The sequence below is a fragment of the Leguminivora glycinivorella genome, chromosome 3, assembly GCF_023078275.1.
Source record: "Leguminivora glycinivorella isolate SPB_JAAS2020 chromosome 3, LegGlyc_1.1, whole genome shotgun sequence".
Classification (NCBI taxonomy): Eukaryota; Metazoa; Arthropoda; class Insecta; order Lepidoptera; family Tortricidae; genus Leguminivora; species Leguminivora glycinivorella.
Window position 1 is genome coordinate 25,841,827 of NC_062973.1, and position 25,919 is coordinate 25,867,745.

The following is a 25,919-nucleotide window of genomic DNA, read 5'->3' on the forward strand; positions in this document are numbered from 1 at the left end:
AAGAAGACACTGAACAACAACAAGAACCCATGTAGTTGTAGTGTAGGGACGCCTGGGTGCGTAGCCGAATGGCACAAACGCTCACAAAACGAAACGCTAGTAGATATCTGCCTGCGTATTGGCGACAGAGCCAGACTACCTTTCGCGGCGTTTCGTTTTCGTTTCGCGTCGGAGAAATGCCATTCGGCTACGGGGCCTGGCCAGAAACAGGCCAACAAGAACCCATAGGGTCAGTGCGTAAAGAGTAGTGAAATGTATTAGGTCCAATAGATTCTATAACTCTTCTCTTACCGAATTGACCCTATCCATGAGATACATGCTATACGGAGAATTTTATTTTGGACTAGAGTGACGCTGATAGTGATGTTGAAGATAGGAAAGCATCCAACTCATAAATTCAGTGCATTTAGTGATTATCTTCGCCTGGGCCTGCCACAGTACCTACTGTTTTGCGGCATCCACTTGGTGGCTATATTTACCCACCTATCTAAGTAGAAGTATACGGCAGATGTGACCTGCTGATCTCACATCGGCCTAAAGGTCTTTTCCCTACGTCAGCTTGTAATATATGTAAGCGCATCACCTCGTCAAATGAGTAATAAACTAGATAAAGAGCAGTAGGTACGGTTGTTTACTCTCCGACCCCGCAACACTCCATCTATTCTGCCGACGAAGACAAGTTATTACGCTTGTTTATTATCAATGTATCATACTCTAAATTTTCATTATCTTTCCAGGGTGGAGTTCATGAGCAAGTTCTACGAAGGGCAGGGCTACCCGTTTATGCCGTTCTCCTTCTCCGCCATCTTAGAAACGGAGGACGACGAGATGGGACAGGCGGCCAGTCCACCGCCGGAGTCGCCTGTCAGCCATTAGAGCCCTAGTGTAAGAATTGTAAGACACCGGTCAGCTCAGCCACAGTATAATAAAGAGTATTATCGTACAGTATGGCCTCCCTAGCCCCGGTGAAAGGCCAGCATCAACCAGAGTTAACAGACACGTCAAAGTCACGCAGCAAAAGTCTATGGAATTTCCCATACAAAAAAAACAGCGATCTCTAAATTCGGTAACACTTAATGTTGCATGGTTGCACCAAACCATCCGTAACTGTAGAGGATATACCGCCAATAATTATTGCCGAAAAATCTTTAGCACAGCTCAGGAGATCTTGGAGATATTACACAAAATGCTGACATACCACCACTTGGTAGTGAAAAATTTAAAAATCGTTAGTGCCTTTTCTATTCGATGTAAAGGGAAGCAGTTTTTTTAGACTTTTAAGTTTTGGTCGTAAACTCAGAGAAGAATCAAAGACAGAATGCTATGGTTAATTGTCGTTGATGAATTACGTTATTCTGATAACTTATAAGCCTCATGATAGTCATGACGCTTTTTTTCATATATTTTTTTGATGGAATCATGTATTTGTCTGTTTCTTGTACGAACGGCATATCGTGTAAACATATAGGTACAGAATTCATTGAAAGATTTGAAGCTGGCCGGCTAGAATAAGCATATCGCTTGTAAAAGACTTTCTTATATTAATAAGTTCTTCAACACCGTCATCGGCATACAACGAACTATCCACATATTTTGGGTCATTATACTCATTATAATACTCGATTTTGATATACAAACAATCATTCTTACTGAATACTATTCTAAGAATACTTACAGACATTATAAAATAATACTTACATTACCAAAAAATGAGAATAGGCTAGTTTCCTATACTTAAAATAAAATATGTTATGCAGTGCACGAACTAAAGCACCACGTAAAGTAATTAGAAGAAATAATTATAGGTATGGACAGTAGTTATGTTTAAACATAATAAGTCAGCAAGAAAGATATAAAGTAAATTAATTGATCGTGACGTCACTCCTCAGTATATTTCATAGTAATTCCATATTATTAAATCGTTTTGACAGTTCTTAAAAAGAAGCTAATTTTACTAGTAGGAAACTAGCCTATTTACGTGCAGTAAATTTACGTAAGACATGAGAAACTTTGAAGCAAATATTTGTAATGAATCCTCAATTTTTCTTGAGAACAATTTATTTTACTCTCCTCACAAAATTATGTTTGTAAGTATACGTAGTAATGTGTATGACAGTGTGTAACATAGTTTACAATGTTTACATGGTTAATAAACTCAACAATACCGTACAAGACACACTTTGGAGTCTGTGTTCAATTCTACACAAATCCAAAGAACTTTATCAAAGGTCAAGTAGGTGCCGCACTTCAGAAAAAAGAAAGATCACAAAGTTTATAAGAATGGTCACCTAATATAACCTTTTTGATCTTACTTTCATCTACCTAATTGCCTTTATCTCTCAATCAGACGTCAAGCAAGAGTGATAGAAAGATAAGAAAAAATGTTTAAAGGAATTTATAATTTGAAAGATTTGTTTGAACGGAGGTATACTCTTGGGTCGACTCGTTCGTTTTTCGTCACGTTCCTAAAGCCCGATTCTGCTTTCGTCAGCCATTCTTCATTCGTCAACTTAGTCTGCAGTCATTATCGTCTTTGACCATAATGAGTTGTTGGCTTTTTTCTTATTTCGACTCAATCGTTTTTCGCCATTTCGTATTTGGTCATATTCTAAGTTGGTATCGACCTAAGAATACGAAAAAACACGAAAAACATAGATTTAACAGCGAACATGCCGGAAGAAGATTATGACGAGTACAGAACGAAACGAATTAAGATAAAGATGAACAACGAAATTTACTGTAGTTGAGAAAGACCATGATCGTGACGAATAAAGAATGGCTGACGAAAGCAGAATCGGACAAATTTAGGAACGTGACGAAAAACGAACGAGTCGACGACCAAGAGTATACCTGAACGGAAACCATGAATGCACACCGCTAATTTTAAGATAAGCAATTTGTTGAAAAGACCTTTTTTACTTTTAGGCTTAGTATTTCAACGTTTGAACAAATATTGCGAGATATATCATTAATATATTTTAGATTTAAGTAATATCGACGATATAAAGAATATATCTTAGAATATTGTAGGTTAAGAAAGTTTGTTATTTTTGTTTAAATATGTTTATCGTTTGAAACCAAAGATTTATTGATGATTTTATATGTTAAAATTTTCTTATATCTTTTAGTGCCTTTCGATAGAAAAAATATAGGTATATTTAGGCAAAATAAATATACTATAATATATGTAATGAATAACGATGGGCGAGAATTAGCTTGGATATGTATTCAGGGGCCTTACATTAAAATTTTCATTGCTATGATCAGAATCAGAATACCAGTTGATATTTTTGCGCGGCTACGTTTATATGACTCGCAAGAACCTGTATTTAAAAAAAGGTAAAAAAAAAACTACAACTAAGCAAACTCTTTACGACTTTTATTTAAAGTTTCATCTACAGTTTAATAGCACATAACGTGACACATCAAATTACTTTTACAGACGATACTATCACTTATACATTTCACGAATCCATCAATAAACAAAATTTATACATAATTTTGGTTTTATTTATTGACGTCACTTACCTTTAGAAATAAGAAGCAACCTTTCAGTAACCTGGCATTTATAAACATATAAAAACTTATTTATTAGACATCATATTATGATGCCAAAGTGCATCAAAGATTGCTTATTACGAATGTCGAATATGTCAAAAGATATATGAATCATAATATACTAATCGTTAAAAGTTAAAGAGGAATATATACAATTACATCTAAATAAAGTAGAAGTATAACTTTCTTGAAAATATAAGAAGCTGGGTTCTGGCCCAAAATATAAAATGAAATCCCGAAATGATTTTTTTCAGTTTCGCAATATGTTGAATTCTTATAACGGTTCTTCAACATTTTAGGGTTCCTGCAAATTCAACATTTTAGGATTCAACAAGCTGCAAATTCAACTTTATGCAATTTGGACATAAAAAGAACTCAACATCAAACATTCAACATCCTGCAAATTCAACAGAATAGCTTCAGGTAAAAATCTACATTATACTGTATATCTTTAGGTGAAATTGTAGCATTTATGATACGTTTTTAATGCACCCATCCACAGTTGTAACTAAAGACCAATTATTTTTATTCAAAGTTCTGTTAAGTAAAAAATTACACTAATCTTTATACGGTATGAATAGCGTGATGCCAAACAGCATCATCTCTTTTAAATAATCATTATTCGCTCAAATGGCGATGCTCAGTCAATAAGAGTTTTATTCGACGATTTCTACGCAATTTCTGCTTATTCACATTCAAATTTGTCTTCTCTTCTAAATTTAGCTCTCTAAATTCTACCTTATTCCTTAAAAAAACCATTTAAATTCAGTCTAGCCTAGGCACCATCTGCGTATATTTACTAAATAGGTTTTAAAGATAATTAATACCTAATTCGGAATCTTCCTTTAGCCAATTCCATTTCAAAAATTTCTTGTAACTCGTTAATTCTACCTGTAAAAAACTCTAATTATCAACAAAACACTAATCAATTTTACAAACGTATTTATTTCAATAATGTAAAAATCCTTTACCAACCTTTTCTTACAAGACCAACTGCTAGTTACAAAACTTTTGTATAAACTTCACTTTTCTATCACCTTTAATCAGTGTTCAGGGACTTATTGCATCAAATTGCATCATATTTTTGTAATTATTCTAAAAACCAACTGTATTATTAACATATAGCCAAGGCGCACCAACCAGATTCAACAAATTAATAAAACAATCAGCATAGTAAGAAATTTTGCGAATTTTTTAACAGTTAAGGATGGTTTGGTACAACCGACCCTGACGCCATGGCTTGCGTGGACGACGGACACGCAATGCGACGCGACGGCGACGGTGGTGTGATTGTCATCCACGCAAGCCACACAAAACTGAAACAGAGACAGATGGTGCCTAAGTCCTGAGCTTCATAAGCAGCGCATGCAACGCGCCGGCCCTATGCTAGGAGCAGCCATGGCGCTGCATCCAGCCAGTGTACCTGGCCACGTCAGCCTGGGAGACCGTGCGGCGGGTCTTCTCCGTGGCGGCTACCAGGTCTTCCTTCGAGACGGGGGCTTCGAGCTCTGAGCGCTTCAGGTGCCTGATCTGGTCGGGGGATTTGCCGGCGATCTTGCGGCGCATCGTCATCATTGCTGCGTCTCTGGAAGTGGTAATGCTGGATAAGTACTACTCTCATTTAAACCTTAACCTAATATTGGTAACAACTAGGGAACAAACCAAATTATTTTATTGAATATTTTTCGATTTGTGTTTTTTCAAGTAGTCACACTACTATATTATATAAATTATAAATTTAAATAAATATCATACACGAAAGAAAGAAAAAAAAAACACAATATTGGTAAATTTAATCAACGTTGGTTTAGAATCGAGTATGAAAGAGATTGAACTGAAATAGTTTCGGGAGAATTATGCGATTCAACAAAATTGCGCTGCGTTTATCAACCCAAAAGTCACCCACTCGAATTATCTACCAGAGCTGTGTGTATTCAATATCCACCATTCAGCTTAGTTGAACCCGTTTATATTTGCATTGTGGACCAATGAACTTTATTCATAGATATCAAACATAGACTAAAATTCTACAGTCACGGTCAGTTGCATCAGCTGCAAGCTTATTAGCCGATTCATTGCGTGTTCCATTTTCTAACACTTTACGCTGTGGTGGCGAACAACTTTAGTCGATTTTAAAATCGTTTTCCTTGGGTGATGATTTGGTTTCGTTATATCCAGCTGAATTATTTAGTTCGTACCTGCAGAGGTTGCAGATGTCCGATCCGCTGTAACCTTCAAGTTTGGTAGCTAGTTCTGGAAGGTCCACATTAGGATCGAGAGCCACTTCCCTTAAATTCAGCTTTAGTAGTTTCACGCGTGTGCTTTCTATAAAAACAAAAACATAATATATTGGAACCGACTGTCAAAGACGGGCTGCATCATATTGAGTATCTGACAAATAAGCGTAAACCTATGGCAGCCGTATTTTTATTCACAGATGTATCTACATCAATCTTTTCATAAAATGTATAGAACGATAATTAGACTTTGATTTTTTTATACTACGTTGGTAGCAAACAGGCATACGGTCCGCCTGATGAAAAGTGGTCACCGTAACTAGTTTATGGACGCCTGCAACACGCTGCTGGGTTGTCACATGCGCGTGACTAAATGATTTGGTGACTTTTAAAACTAGTCTTAGTGTAGACTTCTTACTTCTTCTCACTGTTGTTGTTATGTATTATTCTGTAACACCTAAATTTGAAAAGCAATCGTACCATCAGGCAGTCCAATGTAGATCCTCTTCTCGAACCTTCTTCGGAAGGCCTCGTCGATGTCCCAGGGATGGTTGGTGGCTGCGAGCACCATGATGATCTTATCTCGGTGGCTGAAACATACCAATATCTCGTATCAAGCTGAATACAAAAGTTACACTTTAACATTTATGTATCATAATATTTAGTAACAAATGTGGATTCAAATCTTGATTTTGCTTGTACCTACCGCAGGAACAATCGTTGTCAACATGCTTATATGAATAAAGACTTCTACTGGACAAGAAGATGAAGCCGATTAAATAGGATAAAATTAATTAACACATTAAAATGTCTGCTCAAGTGCTGCTTGCCTGGGATATCATGACTCAGCATGACTTCTATTTGGACACCTAGTTTGATTGGCTGGCAGACCAGCCATAAGTCCATCCATCTGTATGCGCAGTTCAGCTTTGAACCATAGCGAGGCCTCTTGTTCTGAATCAGCGCCTCGCATCGTGCACAGCCAGTCTACTTTATCAACAAGTACTTGGTGCGTCAGTATACATGACTTTTATTGGACTCAGTTTCAAACAGTTGAATCGCTGACAAACATTCCACTACGAGTATCAACACTTACAAGGCAGCAGCCAGTCCATCCATCTGTATGAGCAGTTCAGCTTTGAACCGTCGAGAGGCCTCGTGTTCTGAATCAGCGCCTCGCACCGCGCACAGCGAGTCCACTTCATCAAGGAATATCGTGCTTGGAGCGTGGAAAGCAGCCTGAAAATATATAAAAGATTTAGGCACCAGCTGTTGATAGTTTAGAGATTCAATATTTTCCTTTTTTCGCAAAATATTTTTGCACACAACATAGTATTGTTATTATATATCCTAAATACTGATAATATAATGGCAATAATATCTTAAACAACATGCAAGCTGGTAAATTTATTAGAAAATAATTTGCAGCGAAATCTACTCAAAGATCTAATTTTGTCGCTTAACATGACGTGGAGATTTGCACGTACGAATAACTTGGCAATTTAAAAATAGGATTTCTTGGTCAGACACTCAACATACAGCAAATTTAGTTACCATATCAAACAGCAGTCGTACAAGCTTCTCAGAATCTCCACGATATTTAGAAGTGAGCGTAGCAGACGATACGTTGAAGAAGGTGGTCCTGCATTCGGTGGCCACCGCCCTTGCGAGCAAAGTTTTGCCGGTACCAGGTGGACCAGTCAAAAGAACTCCTTTCCATGGTCGTCGAATACCCTGAAATAGTTTCAAAGTTCATGATGATGATGATGATGATTTTATCCTGTTGTCCCTCATCAGGGGCATAGGGCTCTCAGAAAGGATTTCCACTGTTCCCGGTCCGACGGAAGTTCATATTGCAGATAAATATCATCATCAACAAACAACCGTCATTTTTGTACTGGTTGATAAAGAGTTACGAATGCAGGAATATTAAATTTAGCAGAAATGAATAAAAATCTTCACATTGCGCTCATAAAACTTATTTCCGCTCATAATAATATTGATTGTGAAATATAGAATTCTGATATAGATAGGGAAAAAAAATATTGTTGAAGCTATAAAATTGTTTGCTTTTTTTCTTGGACTAAGTTCGAGTAGCAGTTTTATTAGAAAAGGCGCAGGGTAATAAATATTCACATGAATTAGAGCCTTATAATCATTGCGCCAGGTATTATAGTACCCGACAATTAAGCGACATTGAAAATATTATAGTCACGCAAACAAAACTACCGGTTTGAAATACCGTATATTCTACATTCAAGCCTGCGTCGTCTAGTACTTTTATATCTGATTACTCTAACAATCTAGGTAGTTGTATCAAAATTATTATATGAACTTAGAGCTTGATAAAACAATGAATACTTGAATATTTTCTACCGGTACAGTCGCTATCAAATATATCGGAGTTGAAACACAAAAATATCAGAAAATGTCAAGACGTTAGTGTTCCGATATTTTTGAAAGCTTTGGCAGCTCTAATATATCTGATGGCGACAGTGCACAAGACAAGACTACACAAGACTAATGTTCTGTAAATCATTTGATTGTCATCTTATCAGCTCTGACCAAACATTATTCTTATTTTCTATTATCAAGTTACACTGTGTAATGGTCAACGGGTAAGCCCGAGCCAACTTAAGCACGATAACATCTATCACGCAAATCTCCAATTTACCGGAAAGTAGGCTAAGATTGCTGTTCCTTTGGGTCATTACGAAATTACTTTTGCACGACAAATGTGAACTCACGGTACCAGGTGTTGGTTATTTCAATGCAGCTGATAATACAATTGACAATCCAACATACATTAATGCAAACTACTGAAATTTGGATATAATATAATGAGCTAACCTTGAAGTAATCGGGCATCACAAGCGGCAACACCATTGCCTCCTGCAGTACAGATTTCGCATCATCCAAGCCAATGACATCCCTCCAACGCACGTCAGGATTCTTCTGAAGTATATCCCTTTCCAATGTCTCAACAAGATGCAGCTCATACCCCGTCGCGTCGAAGACTTTCTCATCCTTCTCTAAAATCGTTACATCTCCTCCTTCATTCGGTACATCGTGTTTTCGGACCATTGGCTTGATGGGAACTAGTTGTCTGACTCTTGAGGTCTTCGGCATTCTTTCAACGGATCGCGTTTTCCTCCCGCTGCTTACAGATGACGCTGTGGATGTTTTTCTAGTAGCAATTATTGATGGTAGTGTTGGTTGAAGGTCTGGGTCCCTCCGGCGAAGTGTGCCGGCCCAGCGCTCTGTGGTGGGGTCTACCTGTTTGGCCTGATCCATGGGCTGCTCTTGGAACGTGGTGACGTTCGTTGGTCTTACCACTGCAACAAAGTCAGATAAGTCATCGTTAAAGCCAAAACATGCATTCTTAAGTTATAAGTGAAGGAGTTGGGTAAGGAATTTTTGCATCTTATCTATGTGAGAGTGGTAAGACCATCTAAATTTTACGGGTACAAATGACGGTGTAACAAAATTTTTGGTGTATTTCATACATTATATTTAATAGAAAAAATTAGCCAATTAGTTAAGAGAAACATACCACAATCCTCGCTGACTAGAAAATAGTTACTTATTAAAATTACGATAAATTGTGTACAAGCTTTACTGTGAGGCGGAAAAGAGATCGGATTGCATGCAGCGAAGGAGTTTCACCTTTCGTTCTTGGTAAAACTTCTCCATTTCATCTTCAGTCTTTTTGTACATAACGCCTGTCAAACAGTTCGGCTGTTTCCGTCTACAATTTAAAGTTTTTGAAAATATTAAAAAATCTCTAGAAGATTCCTTGTCGCACCTTCAATGCTAGTAACGCTATCTTTGAGTGACAAGTGACAAAGCTATTAAATACCTTGTGTCGGTAGATGTCTCGTCCCATTAGCGACATGTGTGTCAGCCTGCCCCACCCTCTGTCTTCGTATGTCTTTCCTCTCAGACCATCTCTAGAAGCTTCTCTGTCGCGCCTTCAATGCGAGCAATGCTGGATTTTTGGGTGACAAGTGACAAAGCTATGAAATACCTTGTGTTGGCGGATGTCTCGTCCCGTTAGCGACATGTGTGTCAGGCTGCCCCGCCCTCTGTCTTCGCGTGTCGCTCCTCTCGGTCCGAAGACCGTCTCTAGGAGGTTCCTTGTCGCGTCTGGTGCTCATGCGAGCAAAACCGAAGGGCTGGAGGCTCTCGTGCATCATGCGGTCCATCATTCGGGCCATGTGGTGGAAGCTGGAGGATGGACTGCAACAAAAATGGATGATTTAGGAAAAAAAAATTGTATCTCCCAAACCTTGGCTCCTATGACCAAGATTCCTAAGACGAAAAAGAAGGAAATTCTATTTCATTATCCTTTATTCATCTTTCGTCTTAAGTTAGGCTGTTTATAATATGAATATAAAAGTAAAATACAAAACCACTTTTAAAACAATACAAAATATATAAATTACACATTATAAAAAACCTAACCTAGGGTGCCGCCAGCAGCGGGGCAGGGCCCAAGCTGCCGGTGGTTAGGACTACAGAGAGAGGAACCGTCGGACTATCCGCGCCGTGTCCAAGATCACCGCCTTCTGCATCTGACCCTTGATCCAGCCACCTAGCGAGAGTCTCTTAAGATGTTGGTCGAGACTCTTCGCTATGAGACCGCTCGCAGAAACGACTATCGGAACAATGATCGACGAATCAACATCCCACATGGCGGTTATCTCGTGAGCCAAGTCTAGGTACTTACTGGACTTGTCCTTCTCGGCTTTCACGAGATTCTCATCATGGGGGATGGTGATGTCAACGAGCACGGCCCGGCGTTGCGGTCGATCTATTATCACAATGTCAGGCTACACTATTTCATTTATTATTATCATTATTAAACGACACCCAAAAATTATGTCGTGTTGTGTGTTGAGGTTGCAACCTGTATTGAATTGGTATAGTTTTAATTGGATCCTGAGTTTGCGTATATTGGTCACTAGATTTTTTTAGCCAAATCCATCTAGCTCAAAATTAAGCTGACCTTGATAATTATTTCTAAAGCCATTAGTTACTAATAAGGATATCTACCGCAGGTGATACGAACATTGTTAATAAGAATTGAAAAGATTATCGAAGCTATGAGATTATTTTCACTGACTTATCCTTTCGAAACGTCAAAAATCAATATATACGCAACTTTGAATCATGCCATTTGGCTGACTCCGAAAGGAGCCAGCAAGACTCAAAAGTGGCATAAAGTGACATACAACATACTAATACATATCTGTAGCAAAAATCCTTTGGCTCTTTAAAACATACCGGTAATTAACTCAATAAGATCGAAGACAATACACATTTCACCTTCAAATTTCAAAATCTACGCAACGAAAAGTTGACAAATCAGCCCTAAAAAATTGTTACCTTACCTAGCCCAGACCTCAGTAGGAATTTCATATTCATACCGTGCCTGGCAAACGTACAAAAAGCAAGAAACTATATCGATGTTATAAATGCCGTGACCTTCTTACCTGTGTGGTTCATGTTCAAAAAACTGCCTCAACCCCCTGACATTCGGGTACAAGAAGTCGCCGAAACCGAAATCCATCGCCGTTTTCCAAATCCTACAGAAACGTGCTAAAATCATCGGAGAGGCGTGAGAGCTACATACATTCAGTTCTATTGTCATAAAATCATTGCTTTGGTCAATTATGTATTGTGAGCTGGGTGTGTGACAGTGTTGTTTGACGGCGGTTGCCTAGCAACGGTGTTGCGGAAATGTTCCTTGACGTTGACCGTTGCGTACGGCCATAATCACTTTGCCGCCCTTTATGGAGTTTTTTAATGAATTTGTACTTTATTTCTATAAGCTTTAGAATGGTAGAAATGGTTGGAATTGAGAATCAAGGTGTTTTTGTAGTAAGGAGGTCCTTGACTGGACTAGTTATGGAAAAGTAGGTGAGCATAATTTATCAGATCATCATTATCGTTTGATTTCTTGTTCAGTGTTAGACTTCTACGAAGCGGCTTCATGTTATTATATTTTTTTGTATGTTTTTACTAACAATCTTTTACCCACGACTTTGTTTTATGTAGCGTAGGTAGTCTATTTATACTAGACCCTTGGCTTAATATTCAATGAGATACTTGCAACCAAGTATAGACAGGAATAATTTCATCTAACTCCCTTCTGTAGTAGTTATCATGATGTAACGTACAGACAGGATAACTAGGAATGGATCTAAAGGTTAGTAGGGTATAATAGAAACGCATGGAATATGATGTATTGTTAGCCCATGCCTAGCCTGTGTGGTGACGGGTTAAGAATTTCACCACCCCCTTTCTTCCCGTGGGTGTCGTAGAAGGCGACTATGGGATATGGGTTAAATTGTGGCGTAGGCGAGAGGCTGGCAACCTGTCACTGCAATGTCACAGTTTCGTTTTCTTTCAACCCCGTATTTGCCAAGAGTGGCACTGAAGCTTTAGTAGTTTCATGTGTTCTGCCTACCCCTTTATGGGATACAGGCGTGATTGTATGTTGTTGTTAGCCCATGACGTTATACTTACTTACTTATTGGCGCAGCGACCCAAAATGAGTCTTGACCTCCGACACGAGTGTACGCGAATTATCTCGATCTTTAGCGACGTCCCTCACGTTGTCTGCTTGGAGATCGTGCAGATCCGCTTCAACGGCATCACCCCAACGATATCTATGTCGTCCACTTGGCCTCCGTCCTAGAGACCTAGGTATGCCCTTTTCGCACCACGATCATCCTCCATTCTTAAAACGTGGCCGAGCCAACGGAGACGATGGGCTATAGTCTCGCCGATGATGTTAGGTGCAGCCACAAGGTCTTCAATAGCCCATGACATTCATACTAATATTATAAATGGGAAAGTTTATGTGTCTGTTTGTTTGTCCGTCTTTCACGGCAAAACGGAGCGACAAATTGACGTGATTTTTTAAGTGGAGATATATGAAGGGATGGAGAGTGACATAGGCCATTTTTTATCTCTTTCTAACCCCCCACTTCTCTAAAATAGGGGGTGGAAGTTTGTATGGAGCAGTCCACAAATTTCGAATTTAACGGGAGCGAAGCCGCGGGCAAAAGCTAGTAGGTAATAAAATAATTACATGTAGTTTCAATCCCAAAGCCTAGTCTAGCCTAGCCCCAGTCTCACCACACTCACATGGGTAAATAGCATTAAATTGTCACGTCGGTCAAAGGTAAACGAATATTGTCACCAAAAACCTAAAATTAAAAAGCTATTGAACAAGTAACCTTTGAAGCAAATAAAAGGTGAATTCAAGGCTCACTTCTAGGTCAACTATCAAGGGTCGATTATAGCCCTAATGACCATGCGGTCAATGTAGCCTATGTGGGTCAGAGGTTGTCGAAATTTATTGGGGATTCATTCGATTATCTTTGGTGACATTGTTTCTACTAGTGTATGGGTGAGTCACTGATGCTGATGATCAAATCAAATAATTTCTACTTATGTATAAGTATATTGATTCTGCCGACTTCTAAATAAAAGGTAATCCATACTAATATTCTATTGTAAATGGGAAAGTGTGTGTCTGTTTGTTTGTCCGTCCTTCACGGCAAAACGGAGCGACAAATTGTCGTGATTTTTTTAAGTGGAGATAGTTGAAGGGATGGAGAGTGACATAGGCTACTTTTTGTCTCTTTCTAATGCGACGAAGCCGCGGGCCAAAGCTAGTATCTATTATAAATGGGAAAGTGTGTGTGTCTGTTTGTTTGTCCGTCTTTCACGGCAAAACGGAGCGACGATTTGACGTGATTTTTTAAGTGGAGATAGTTGAAGGGATGGAGAGTGACATAGGCTTCTTTTTCTAACGCGAGCGAAGCCGCGAGTAAAAGCTAGTTAAATATAATTAAAATAATCCGCCAGTGTGCGTCATGAAACGTCCTGTGACAACTCTCTAAACATGTCTGACAATATCGCTAGTGCGTCATAAGAAATCTGGCAACATCGTGCGATGTCCTAAGACATCTTGTTAAACATAATTTGCAACATCGCTAGCATATCACTAGCGTACGTCATAAGACTCATGAGACGTTTTATGATGTCTTGAGAAATCTGACAGCAACGTGCGATGTCCTCCGACCTAAACATATCTTGTAACTAGTTGTAACATCGTGCATCGCCAGTATGCGTCATATGACGTCGTGTGACGTCCTGAAACATCTCAGTCATCTCTGTCACAGACCTATCATTTCGCTTACGCTGTCATCCTACTTCTATGATCTCGGTACAGTCTGACCAAAAAGAGTAGAAATTAAAAATTGGCAACATGTAGTGACATCCCTTTCAAATCAATATGTGTGAGAAAACGGAACAGCACTACGCAACATCACCAGTGTGGTGCGTCATAACTGTTCTGCTATGACTCATAACCGAATTAAATAAATTCTAGTGACAAATAATAAAATTTGTTACAACAGGCTAATGGTTCTGGCTGCCTAAATACTAGATTAGTTCTAGAATTTCTACCTATTGTTAGTCGATATTCATTGGTCTTTTTTAGGGTTCCGTAGTCAACTAGGAACCCTTATAGTTTCACCATGTCTGTCTGTCCATCCGTCCGTCCGTCCGTCCGTCCGTCCGCGGATAATCTCAGTAACCGTTAGCACTAGAAAGCTGAAATTTGGTACCAATATGTATATCAATCACGCCAACAAAGTGCAAAAATGAAAAATGGAAAAAAATGTTTTATTAGGGTACCCCCGCTACATGTAAAGTGGGGGCTGATATTTTTTTCATTCCAACCCCAACGTGTGATATATTGTTGGATAGGTATTAAAAAATGAATATGGGTTTGCTAAGATTGTTTTTTTATAATATTAATATTTTCGGAAATAATCGCTCCTAAAGGAAAAAAAGTGCGTCCCCCCCCTCTAACTTTTGAACCATATGTTTAAAAAATATGAAAAAAATCACAAAAGTAGAACTTTATAAATACTTTCTAGGAAAATTGTTTTGAACTTGATAGGTTTAGTAGTTTTTGAGAAAAATACGGAAAACTACGGAACCCTACACTGAGCGTGGCCCGACACGCTCTTGGCCGGTTTTTTAATAAATATGTAATTCATGTTGGAACATTCTAATGCTAACATTTCTAATGATAGGTATAGGTAGCTCTCATATATATGTAAATTAAGATGAATGCCCTAAGTTAAATTATTACCACACCTCGGACACTGGCGATCAAATTTATGAAAGAGGCGCGTTCCTAGCACACAATCTAAGCTCGTGTAGGTGAACGCGTACCATGCTTGTATGAGTGAAATATGACAGGTCGACTGTTCGCGTTTTTGACAGGCGGTAACTGTGAGGTAACCAAGAGGGGGTGGGCGGCACTTTCAGCGGGGAGCGGGAGTGGCCATACTGTACGATAGTACTCTTTATTATACTGTGTTATTACTAAGTAATTGACAGCAACATAGAACTTCCAGTCTTCTTTTTTTTTAAATATAAATGGGCTTACTCTTGGCCACGGAATAGCCAAAGGAGAAGACGTGGCCTATGATGACGATGGAGTGAGCTCACCCAGAAGATGCCTGTTGTTCACTCTTGATTTGAAGCTTGCCGGGTTATATGAGCTCGGAAATATAGCCGCCGGCAAGGAATTCCATTCCTTGGCAGTGCGCATAAGAAAAGAGGAAGCTATAACTATGAAAATGCACGAGACATTGCAGTTTATAACCAAAAAACCAATTGTCCACCCCTCCGTACATACGACTCTTCTACTTTACACTACATGTCCTTCTTCAAAGCCATCGATTGCATTAGCTATGAATGAGCGGGGCAATGAACTCCGGGCGACGACCTTTGGCACATATATCGTGTAAACAGCACAGGTGATGAGGTAATTGCCGATCAGTAGGTCTTCAGGGTGTCTATTGAGGGGTACATTAATCGATTAAGTTCTCAGTGAAGGGGTAGTTGTATGGACAAATTTTAAACTCATGTAATTTCTTTCTGATCACGGCCGATAGCCAATAGTAGGAACAATCGTGGACGCTACGGGGCGAACGATACGTACTCTGTCACAGAAGTACGGAAGAGGGATAGAAATATAACTAGGTACCTACGATAAGATATGGAGCGTCAACGTTTGCGCTTGTGGCGACCATCTACATTAGTGTATAGCCGCCTTTATAAAATACAACAGCGACACTGAGCTGACATGTTGACACTCGTCGAAAACTAGCGCTAGAGCGATAAGAACACGTGTAATATAGATTATCCAAAAACTAATATTTGTCGACATAATCCAAATAAACCGATTTGTATTCCATACACGGTTGTTGTTTAATGTTCAGACTGCCATCATCTCATCGCACTCCCAAACACTCCAGGTTCTTGTCTGTGGACTAGTTTGATTACTATTGCGTTTTCTTCTCTCTGCCGTTTCTAAGGTTCCGTACCAATAAGGTAAAAAAAAATGAAAATGAAAATGAAATATTTATTTTTCAAGTAGGCATATTACAATGCGCATATGAACGTCAAATAAAGCTACGCCGGCTCTAACCCTACGCCTCAGCCTCGAGAACACAAGGAACAGGAAAGGGTATGTACAAAAGGAACCCTTATGGTGCGACTCTGTCCGTCTGTCCGTCCGTCTGTCACAATACTAAATATCTCAAGAACTACTAATGCTATCAACTTGAAATTTAAAATAGTTAAGAAAATTGTAAACCTCTACAAATGGAAGGCATATTTTTGAAGAAAAAATGTTGAAAGAAAATATAAAAAAACCGTTTCTCTTCGACCTTAAGTATAATAAAACACGCAACTATGGGATCAAATCAAATAATTTAAACAAATATTTTGATTTTTAGGTTTTTAAGTAGTCACATTACTATATATAAATTAAAAATCGAAATAAGATGTCATATATTAATGAAAAAATGACGGACATCACCAGTGGCGAAGGCCGGATTCGAATCGGCGGCAATAAGACCCCCAGAGCGGAAGCTGTCTTTGACCAACCTACTGCTTGTCCTTAGAATTGGTCAAGACGCCTCGTAGGATGACTATATCACCTCCGAGGCGTATGTTACGAAACCTACACACCTACAATTTATTTTAATCATAATATAAGCACCTAACTGCTGATACGCAAATAACATAGTTACAAAGCAGAAGTGTCAATCTTAAAAACAAGTGAATAACGAGGTAACGCATTTGCCAATCTCCATTAAACTTGACATCCATCCCACGGGTCTATATGTATTTATAAAAAAGTCCTATGTTATTATGAAAATCGTATGCACATACGACCTTTTGAAACAGCAGACCGGCTTGGTCATCAAAAGACTATGTTTTGAGCGATGTTTCAATGCAAATAAGACACAGTCTAAACGTTTTAAAGTTTATTTTTCTGAAGGAAGATACAATGATACAATTGTCTCAATTATCCAGCAGTGGGCGTAAAGGACAATTTCAGCTAGGCTATCAGCTGCCGTAGCTGAATGGCTTTTCTGCGACGCGAAACGAAAACGAAACGCCGTGAAAGGTAGTCTGGCTCTGTCGCGCCAATAAGCACGAGCGATAGAGATAGATATCTACGAGCGTTTCGTTTCGTGAGCGTTTGTGCCATTCGGCTACGTACCCAGATATAGGTATCAGAGCGCACGAGGTGTTTAAAAAGATTTTAACACGCCTCTAATGGCATGGCAATAGAGTCGTAATCAGAAATTTGTGAACACTTCGGGCGCTCTGATACTCCGATGACGACTGTTCAATTTAAACTGTGATCTAAAGTCAAGACTAGATGGCGCTAATTCCATATTAGCAATTGTTTTGACAGTTCTTAAAAAGAAGCTGATTTGACTAGTAGGAAACTAGCCTATTAAGAAAATATAGATACTAGAGAACCTTAATGATGAAATAAAACTTACTAAAATCTCAATTCATCAAAAAAATCTTGGTAACAACGTAGGAATTAAAAAAAAACAAATTTAACTTTTTCCTTAATTTTTGTACAAACTTTTTGAGAATTGCTGATTTGACAATTTGAACACAATATCAAGTTAAGAATAAATATGAGCCAAACTGTCAAAATGAAGACTCAAAAGTTTTAATCTTGTGTCGAGAGAAGGTAGTTTAACTAGTTTAAGTGCCTTTCCACATTATCCGATCCGATATCGGATGTCGCACCGATATCCCATACATTACAGGCGCCATCTTGGATTTTTTCCATTGAAATCCTTCCGACGTCCGATATCGGATCGGATAATGTGAAAACGGTCTAAGATACACTGTGAGACTGTGACTACACATTTTACTTTAACAGTTAGTAATAGGCTAGTTTCCTACTACTAGTCAAATCAGCTTCTTTTTAAGAACTGTCAAAACGATTTGCTAATATGGAATTACTATGAACTATGAAATACTGAGGAGTGACGTCACGGTCAATTCATTTACTTTATATCTTTCTCTGCGACTTATTAAATAGAAATTATGTTGAAACAGAACCACTGTCCATATTATTCTACTAAATTATGTGGTGCTTTATTTCGTGTACTGCATAAAATATTTTATTTTAAGTATAGGAAACTAGCCTATTATAGTCGATCCTCGTTGAGGCCACAAAACTTTGAAAATACGAGTAAATTTCGTCTTTATGCTATGGTAAATGACAATGTGGTATCGTATACTTATTACCTAGATATTTTTCTGGCACGAACGTCAAGTTGTAAGGGCTTGACAAAATAAAAATATCGTCAATCCTTTTATCGATAAATAGCCTTATATAAGGTTATTAATTACCCCTAATAATAATCTCTAAAATCTTGTATAATAATGTAAGAACTTATGTAAACTATTAAAATATGGTTCGTTTTATTATTATTGTCCATTTATTTTCAAACATGTGACATTTGTATAAAACATTAATTTTATATACTTACACATAAATTCAAGCCTATTTTCCCTAAACTGGGTAGGAAGAGCACATGAAACTACTCAAGATTCAGTGTCACGACAATAATTCATGACATAATATATAACTCCGTATAGACAGGTAAAGTCTAGATGGCTTGGCGCTAATATTAATATTTGACATTTTAAAACATATCAAGCTTAGAATATGGGCCAAATTGTCAAAACTGAGGTTCAAAAGTTTTAAGCCTGTGTCGAGAGATGGCAGTCTATGCACTGTGATTACACATTTTACTTTGACAGTAACTCTCTATAATACTCGATCCTCTTTGACATAATTATAATAATGAATGACATAATTATAATGTAAGTTATCGATGAACTAAATATCGGAAGGAAATCACTAGTAGTGTCACATTGTTCGTGTCAGAAAAATATCTAGGTATACTTATAAATGTCACACATACTTTGCAGTGTAACAAAGGAAAAAAGGACATGCACTTAGGTTGATTAAAGTTAAGTTGATTCCGTAGAATGACGTTTCTATTTTTATTTGCCTTGAGACAACGGGAAATATGAGCATTATTCTGTTATTTATTTCTTGTTTATAATGTAACTATGTATATGACGTATAACATAATATAGTTCGGGATGCAGAGGCTCTACCCCTTACCTAATTGTGTTACAAACCTAATACATAAGTATGTTCGTGTTACTATCATTATATATGAAATGTAATGTATGGTTTAAAGCAATTTTATTTATTTATTTATTATTTAGTATATTATATTAGTTAATGTAAAAAACCTAACCACAAAATTAAAATTTTGGAAAAACACCCTACCGCGACATAGTGGACCGATTTTCATGAAACATGGCTTAGAACACTCCCGACTAACTCAGCTTTCAGACAAAAAAAACTAAATCTAAATCGGTTTATCCGTTCGGGAGCTACGATGCCACAGAAAGACACTCACACAGACAGACAGACAAACAGACAGGTAGGCAAAGCAGACAGACAGACACACAGACAGACACGTCAAACTTATAACACCCCGTCGTTTTTGCGTCGGGGATTAAAAACAGTTTTGTAGGAGGGTTTTCTTACATAATCCGGTTCGAAGGACCAAATATATCATTGCAATTCTCTGCCAGAACCCATCTAAACAGATATACATGTACAGAATACCTGCTCTGCTCTATTGGCAGACGTCAGTATAAAATGAATATACTTACAAAGTAAAACATGTAGGTAGGTGCCAAGTAATTAAGATATGTACTAAATTATTGTCCAAATTAATAAATGCCTAAAATTACGTAATAGTGGCTTAAAACCTGGCAATAACATTTTTCCCTATTTTGTATAAAAATGTTATAAAAATAACCTAAATCATCAGTCATAACCTCAAGGTCAAACTCATTTGTTTACAAAACCGTGAAACTACCCTCAAGGCTGGACTTCCACGCAACACCCTATATATACAGCCTGTATAATTCAGATCAGATACCATGATATATGGACACCCCTTTATATTCCCGACACGATTGTACGTACAAAAAAGTTAGAACCATTTCATTCTAAACCTAAACAGTCGACGCTAAGCGAAGCACTATGAAAACGGAATATGACAGAGTTCTAACCATTTCAGTAATGCGGATTGTACCTACACGTACAAAAGTTAGAACCATGTTGTTCTAAAGCACGATAGTTGTTATTAAGAGATTCTACATGTTGGTTTATTGTGAAACAGTTCTAATCGTTTGTAGGGTATTTAGGTAACATAGAACGGACGTCTAGACAGCTAATGGTGCCACAATTTTTTAATGGTTGATCAAATATGTATGGTCAAGGAAAATTCCATTATGGTTCTTTTAATATTGAGAAATAAGTTTCAAAATGAGTATTACTTGATTGTATGTGAAAAGATGTATTTTATTCCATTCCTGTGAAAGTCGGTAGCGACTCATAGATTTTTTTGTTTCATTATTGTTTTTTTCCTTTGTTAGAAGTTAAAATCGCCACAAATTGTGGCATTTGTGGCGATTGGCGGGAGCATGCAAAGAGCCGTGACGAGTGGCGGAAAACAGGGGAAGCCTTTGCCCAGTAGTGGGAAACAAATAGGCTATAAAAAAAATGAACCCAAGTTAAAATTTTGAAGTCAACCCAAATCACTTTTCTATATTCTGAACTTTCCTATCAGGCCTTTGCTCAGCAGGAGGACACTATGTAAATGGACGTAGTTACGCAGAAACGTTCCAATCCATCTGAAATTATCATTGAAATGAAAGACTTTTGTTTTTCATACAAGGTCTAAAACTCAATGACAATTTCATGTGGAATGGAACGTTTCTGCGTAACTACGTCCAAATGAGGCTAAAATAAGAGGTCTAAAAAGACTTGCTGGTCTTAAATAACTGCATGTTGCGTTTACCTGTAATAAGTTATACATTAAACATGTGCTTAATGCTTAGTTTTAGTATAAACTACATAAGATTCATTGTAATAACTGTTGGTAAACTTTTAAAATAAACAGGACTTTAATAACTTCGAGAAACTGTGCCACAGGGGCTGTGTCTCACGCATATCTATACAATATTATGTAAATTGGCTTTATGAATAAATAAGTATGAAGTATAAGTATCTTATACTTTTAAACGAGCAATTCTTGTATATTTATTTATTTATTTATATATACCGACGATCTCGGAAACCGCTCTAACGATTTCGCTGAAATTTGTTATGTGGGGGTTTTCGGGGTGAAAAATCGATCTAGCGTAGCCTTAGATCCCGGAAAATGCGAATTTTCGAGTTTTCATGAGTTCTTCTTTCGCGTTAGTAAACGTAAAATATGGTCGTTAATTTCGCCACGCGCGCATCGATTCCGCTTAGCTCAGTCGTACGAGGTCGGTCTAATGTACGCAGATAGATCGTAGGTGTGTCAGGGTTTCGAATCCCGGCTAGAAATTAAATTTTTGTTTTTTGTCTTTTTTTTGTTTTTGTATTTATAAGAGTTTTTGTTTATCTAAAGACGATATATTAAAATAGAACCGAGCGAAGCTCCGTCGCCCAGATATTGAAGTATTATATTTGCGGACTTCATTGTTATTCTTGGCGACTGTACTAAAAAACTTACAGTTGCATAAGTGGCACCTACAAATAATTTGGACCACTTCCGTTTGTAATAATACCCACAGGGCTTTCTTTGTGAACCCTTTGTCCAGTTTTCTGTTAATCTACATTTTGAAACGTATACCAGGGAAATAAGACTGAAAATTGGAGAGAAAGTTTAGTAATTGGGGGCTCACGCGATGAGTGAAGGAGGTCAAATCGAGCCCAGTACCGTTACCATGGGCTGCCCAAGTGAGAGCCGTATTACTTAACTCAGAAAGTGTTACGTTATCTATGGTTCTAGTTTATGGTACAATTCGTATTTGGAATCAGTCGAATAAATAATGGCTTGACAATCATTGTCTTATTATTTTATATAAATATTCATAGTGATTAAACATGGTGTCAGAAGTATAAATACTATAGATAGACATAACAATGGGTGAGTCGAGCAAAGATACTATTATTCCTACTATTCCCCAATCCCCACCCCGTCCACAATACTCACAGCGGCATGCCTTCCTCCGACCCCTGGAATTTACGGAATCCATGGAGGAGAATTGGAAACTATGGGTCCAAAAATTTAAAATATATCTTCTTGCCGAGGACCTGGAAACAGTTTCCGACGATCGTAAGATCGCATTATTACTCCACAACATGGGTGATAAAGGAGTAGAGATATATATCTCATTTAATTTAGATACAAAACAAACCTTCGATGAGGTCCTAAAGAAATTCAATTCTTATTTCATCCCAAAAGTTAATATTACCATGCAGCGCCACAAATTCTTCACGAGGGCACAAGGACCTACCGAGTCGTTTGATGAATTTCTTACTGACCTTCAAAATAAAAGCATGACATGCAACTTTAGTGATAAGAGGGAAGAACTCGTGCGGGATGTCATAGTAATAGGATTAGCCAATTCCGCTATGAAGGAGAGGCTACTGCGCACGGAAGATCTAACCCTCCAAAAGGCAATCACTATGTGCAGAGCGGCCGAATTATCCCAAAAACAAGTCGCAGAACTAACGAACGAGATACCTGCAACCTCCGTGCTCAACGTCAGCTCAACGCCGATTCACGACGTCAAACACGTCAATCCTGTCAACACGTCAAGAACAAGAAGCATCAAGATGAGAAAATGCTATCGTTGTGGCAATAACTGGGATCGTACTCATCAATGCCCAGCCATGGGTTGCAAATGCCAAAAGTGTGGCATCCCTAATCACTTTGCAAAAGTTTGCAGGAACAGACAAGTTGCAGCGATAGTGCAACAACCAAGTGAGGACGTCGACATGGACAGCGAGGAGACTTACTTCGTAGGCTGCATCAATAGCGAGTGTGAATGTGAGTGGATTGAGACATTTATTATTAATAATAAAAATATAAATGTTAAACTAGATACAGGCGCCCAAGTAAACTGCATGTCCTTAGCTACATACAAGTCTCTCAATCTTGATGAAAAATTCATAGTTAGTAAGCGCATTAAATTGGTGACACTTCATGATAAATGCATACCTGTCAAAGGTGTGTGCACCATCAAATCTTACCTCGAAAATGGAAAGTATGATAATATTCAATTTGTTATTGTGAGTACAGAATGCATGACTATCCTAGGTCTACGATCATGCGTGAAATTGAAATTAGTTACTAGGAACATGGTCGACACTATTCGTGTGTCAGATAACACCGACACAAATAAAATTATGTCGGAATATACTGATTTGTTCAATGGCATTGGCTGTTTTAAAAAACCTTATAAAATTGTATTACAGGAAAATGCAATTCCCAGAGCCGATCCACCTCGTCGGGTCCCTATAGCACTAAGACAAAACCTTAAAGAAGAATTGGAAAATATGGTGAGACAACAAATAATTACAAAAAATGAGGATCCGATGGAGTGGGTCAACTCTACTGTTGTAACCAAAAAGAAGAACAATAAAATTCGCGTATGTATTGATCCCCGGTATTTAAATAAGTTTTTCTACTCCCGAACTGTTATTCGTCATTTACAGGGTCGTGCACAGATCTTTAAAACCCTACATAAAGGTCTATTCCCCAAAGCCAGCGTCCGCCGGCTTTCCGCGCATGCGCGCAGTATCGAAAAAACTGAAAACGCATTGTTTGGCTCTGTAACCATGGCAACGCCTTATAACGACACTGCGGGCGTGCTTTGGGCAGCCGAGCTGACAGTGCAAACCTTTGAGTCAAAATAGAGGAAACAGTGTGAATTTCACGAAAGTTATTCAAGAAAACTATTAAAAACTAGTGCATAGTCGTAGAAAAAGTATTGTATGCAACGGTGTTTAACTGAGTCAAAAAATACTCGTGGCGTCTCAATAACAATTTTCGGCTTCGCCTCAAATTGTTACCCAACGCCACTCGTCTTTTTTGACCTCCTTTAAACGCCTGTTGCATAAAATACTATTATTATTAGAACGCATAAACAGTTGCCAACTGTCGATGACATACTAGATAAGTTATCAGGATCTAAGTATTTTTCCAAATTCGACTGTAGCAGTGGATTTTGGACCGTACAGCTTGACCCGGAGAGTTCAAAGTTGTGCACGTTTTCAACTCCATTTGGAAATTACTCCTATAAAAGATTGCCATTTGGACTTTCCGTGTCAACGGAAGCGTTTCAGGAACGTATGGAAGAGACGTTCAGTGACATCGACAATGTACAATTTTATGTGGATGATTTAATTATTTACGCTAACACCGTGGAAGAACATAATAAAGTGTTACTAAATGTATTGAAAAGAGCTCAGGAATGTAATGTTAAATTCAACAGGGAGAAATCTCAAATTCTGCGTAAAGAAATTTCATTTCTAGGTATGATTGTAAGTGACCAAGGGGTTAAACCCGACCCAATGAAAGTAATGGCTGTCTCTGAACTGAAACGCATTCATGACAAGAAAGAACTTGAAAGATTTCTAGGAATGACAAATTACCTGTCAAAATTTATCAATAACTATTCGACTATTACAAGCCCGTTACGTGAGCTTCTCAAAAAAGATATATTATTTAAATGGCTTCCTTCTCATGAAAGTGCATTTAATAAGCTTAAGGACGCATTAACGAATGCTCCGACACTTAAACTATTTAATAGCAATAAAGATATTGTTGTATCAGTAGATTGCAGCTCAGAAGGGGTAGGCGCTTGCCTTTTACAAGACAGACAGCCTGTTGCATACGCTTCAAAGGCACTAACCGAATGTCAGAAGGGATATGCACAGGTTGAACGTGAGATGTTTGCTATTGTGTTTGGATGCATTAAATTCCATAAGTATATTTTAGGAAAACATGTCTTAGTTGAAACCGATCATTCTGCCTTAGAAATTCTATTTAAAAAACCTCTGTCTTTAGTTCCTGTAAGATTGCAGAGAATGATGCTTAAAATACAAGGATATGACATTACTGTCAAGTACGTGCCCGGAAAACAAATGTACATATCAGACTTTCTCAGTCGCTCATTTCTAAACGATAAAAATGATGAAACAAAACAACTTGATGAAGACTTTAATAAGGAAATAATTTGTCATGTAGAGATAATGATGGATTTGCTTCCTATTTCTAGCGAAAAGAGACAGCTCATTGCGATGAAAACTACTGAGGATCCTACACTATCTTGTTTAAAAAACTATATTCATCATGGTTGGCCAATTTCTAAAAATAATTTGAATGACTCAGTAAAACCTTTTTGGAATTTTCGCAATGAATTGTCTGTAGTTGACGATATTATTTTAAGAAATAATCTGGTTGTGATACCATTGACATTACAGAAAATGATGTTAGAAATTATACATGAGGGTCACTTAGGATTAAATACATGTCTTAGAAGAGCTAAAAATGTTATGTTTTGGCCTGGATTGACAAGTCAAATTAAAGAACTCTGCAATAACTGTCAAACATGTGCCGTGTTTAGAAAAAATAATACCAAAGAACCAATACATTTTCATGAGATACCCAGACATCCTTGGTTAAAGCTAGGCACTGATCTTTTCGAATTTAATAAGCAATATTTTTTGATAGTTGTGGATTACTACAGCAAATTTTTTGAAGTGGTTCGAATAAATGACTTGTCTTCCAAAACCATTATCAATCACATCAAGTCTATGATAGCTCGACATGG

The 25,919-nt window shown here is 37.9% G+C and overlaps 2 protein-coding genes across 5 annotated transcripts in view; one reads left to right on the forward strand and one right to left on the reverse strand.

Moving 5' to 3' along the window:
* The window catches only part of LOC125242623 (V-type proton ATPase 116 kDa subunit a 1-like), a 70,291-nt gene extending 67,743 nt beyond the window's left edge, over window positions 1-2,548 (forward strand). For both annotated transcript variants that reach the window (XM_048151430.1, XM_048151429.1), the window contains exon 14: window positions 738-2,548. In XM_048151430.1, coding sequence (XP_048007387.1) covers window positions 738-876 — 139 coding nt within the window. In that variant the 3' untranslated portion in view covers window positions 877-2,548. The remainder of the gene's footprint in view (window positions 1-737) is intronic.
* A 1,425-nt stretch (window positions 2,549-3,973) lies between these two features.
* The window catches only part of LOC125224877 (katanin p60 ATPase-containing subunit A1-like), a 29,727-nt gene continuing 7,781 nt past the window's right edge, over window positions 3,974-25,919 (reverse strand). Inside the window, exons 1-8 of one of the 3 annotated variants that reach the window (XM_048128379.1) lie at window positions 11,291-11,560; window positions 9,823-10,034; window positions 8,646-8,968; window positions 7,350-7,529; window positions 6,892-7,034; window positions 6,276-6,385; window positions 5,757-5,883; window positions 3,974-5,143 (exon numbers count right to left, since the gene is read on the reverse strand). In XM_048128379.1, the coding sequence (XP_047984336.1) occupies window positions 4,945-5,143; window positions 5,757-5,883; window positions 6,276-6,385; window positions 6,892-7,034; window positions 7,350-7,529; window positions 8,646-8,968; window positions 9,823-10,034; window positions 11,291-11,448 (1,452 nt within the window). In that variant the 5' untranslated portion in view covers window positions 11,449-11,560 and the 3' untranslated portion in view covers window positions 3,974-4,944. Of the gene's footprint in view, window positions 5,144-5,756; window positions 5,884-6,275; window positions 6,386-6,891; window positions 7,035-7,349; window positions 7,530-8,645; window positions 9,131-9,822; window positions 10,035-11,290; window positions 11,561-25,919 lie in introns of those variants that run through there. The other 2 variants (XM_048128377.1, XM_048128378.1) reach the window with 2 other exon arrangements.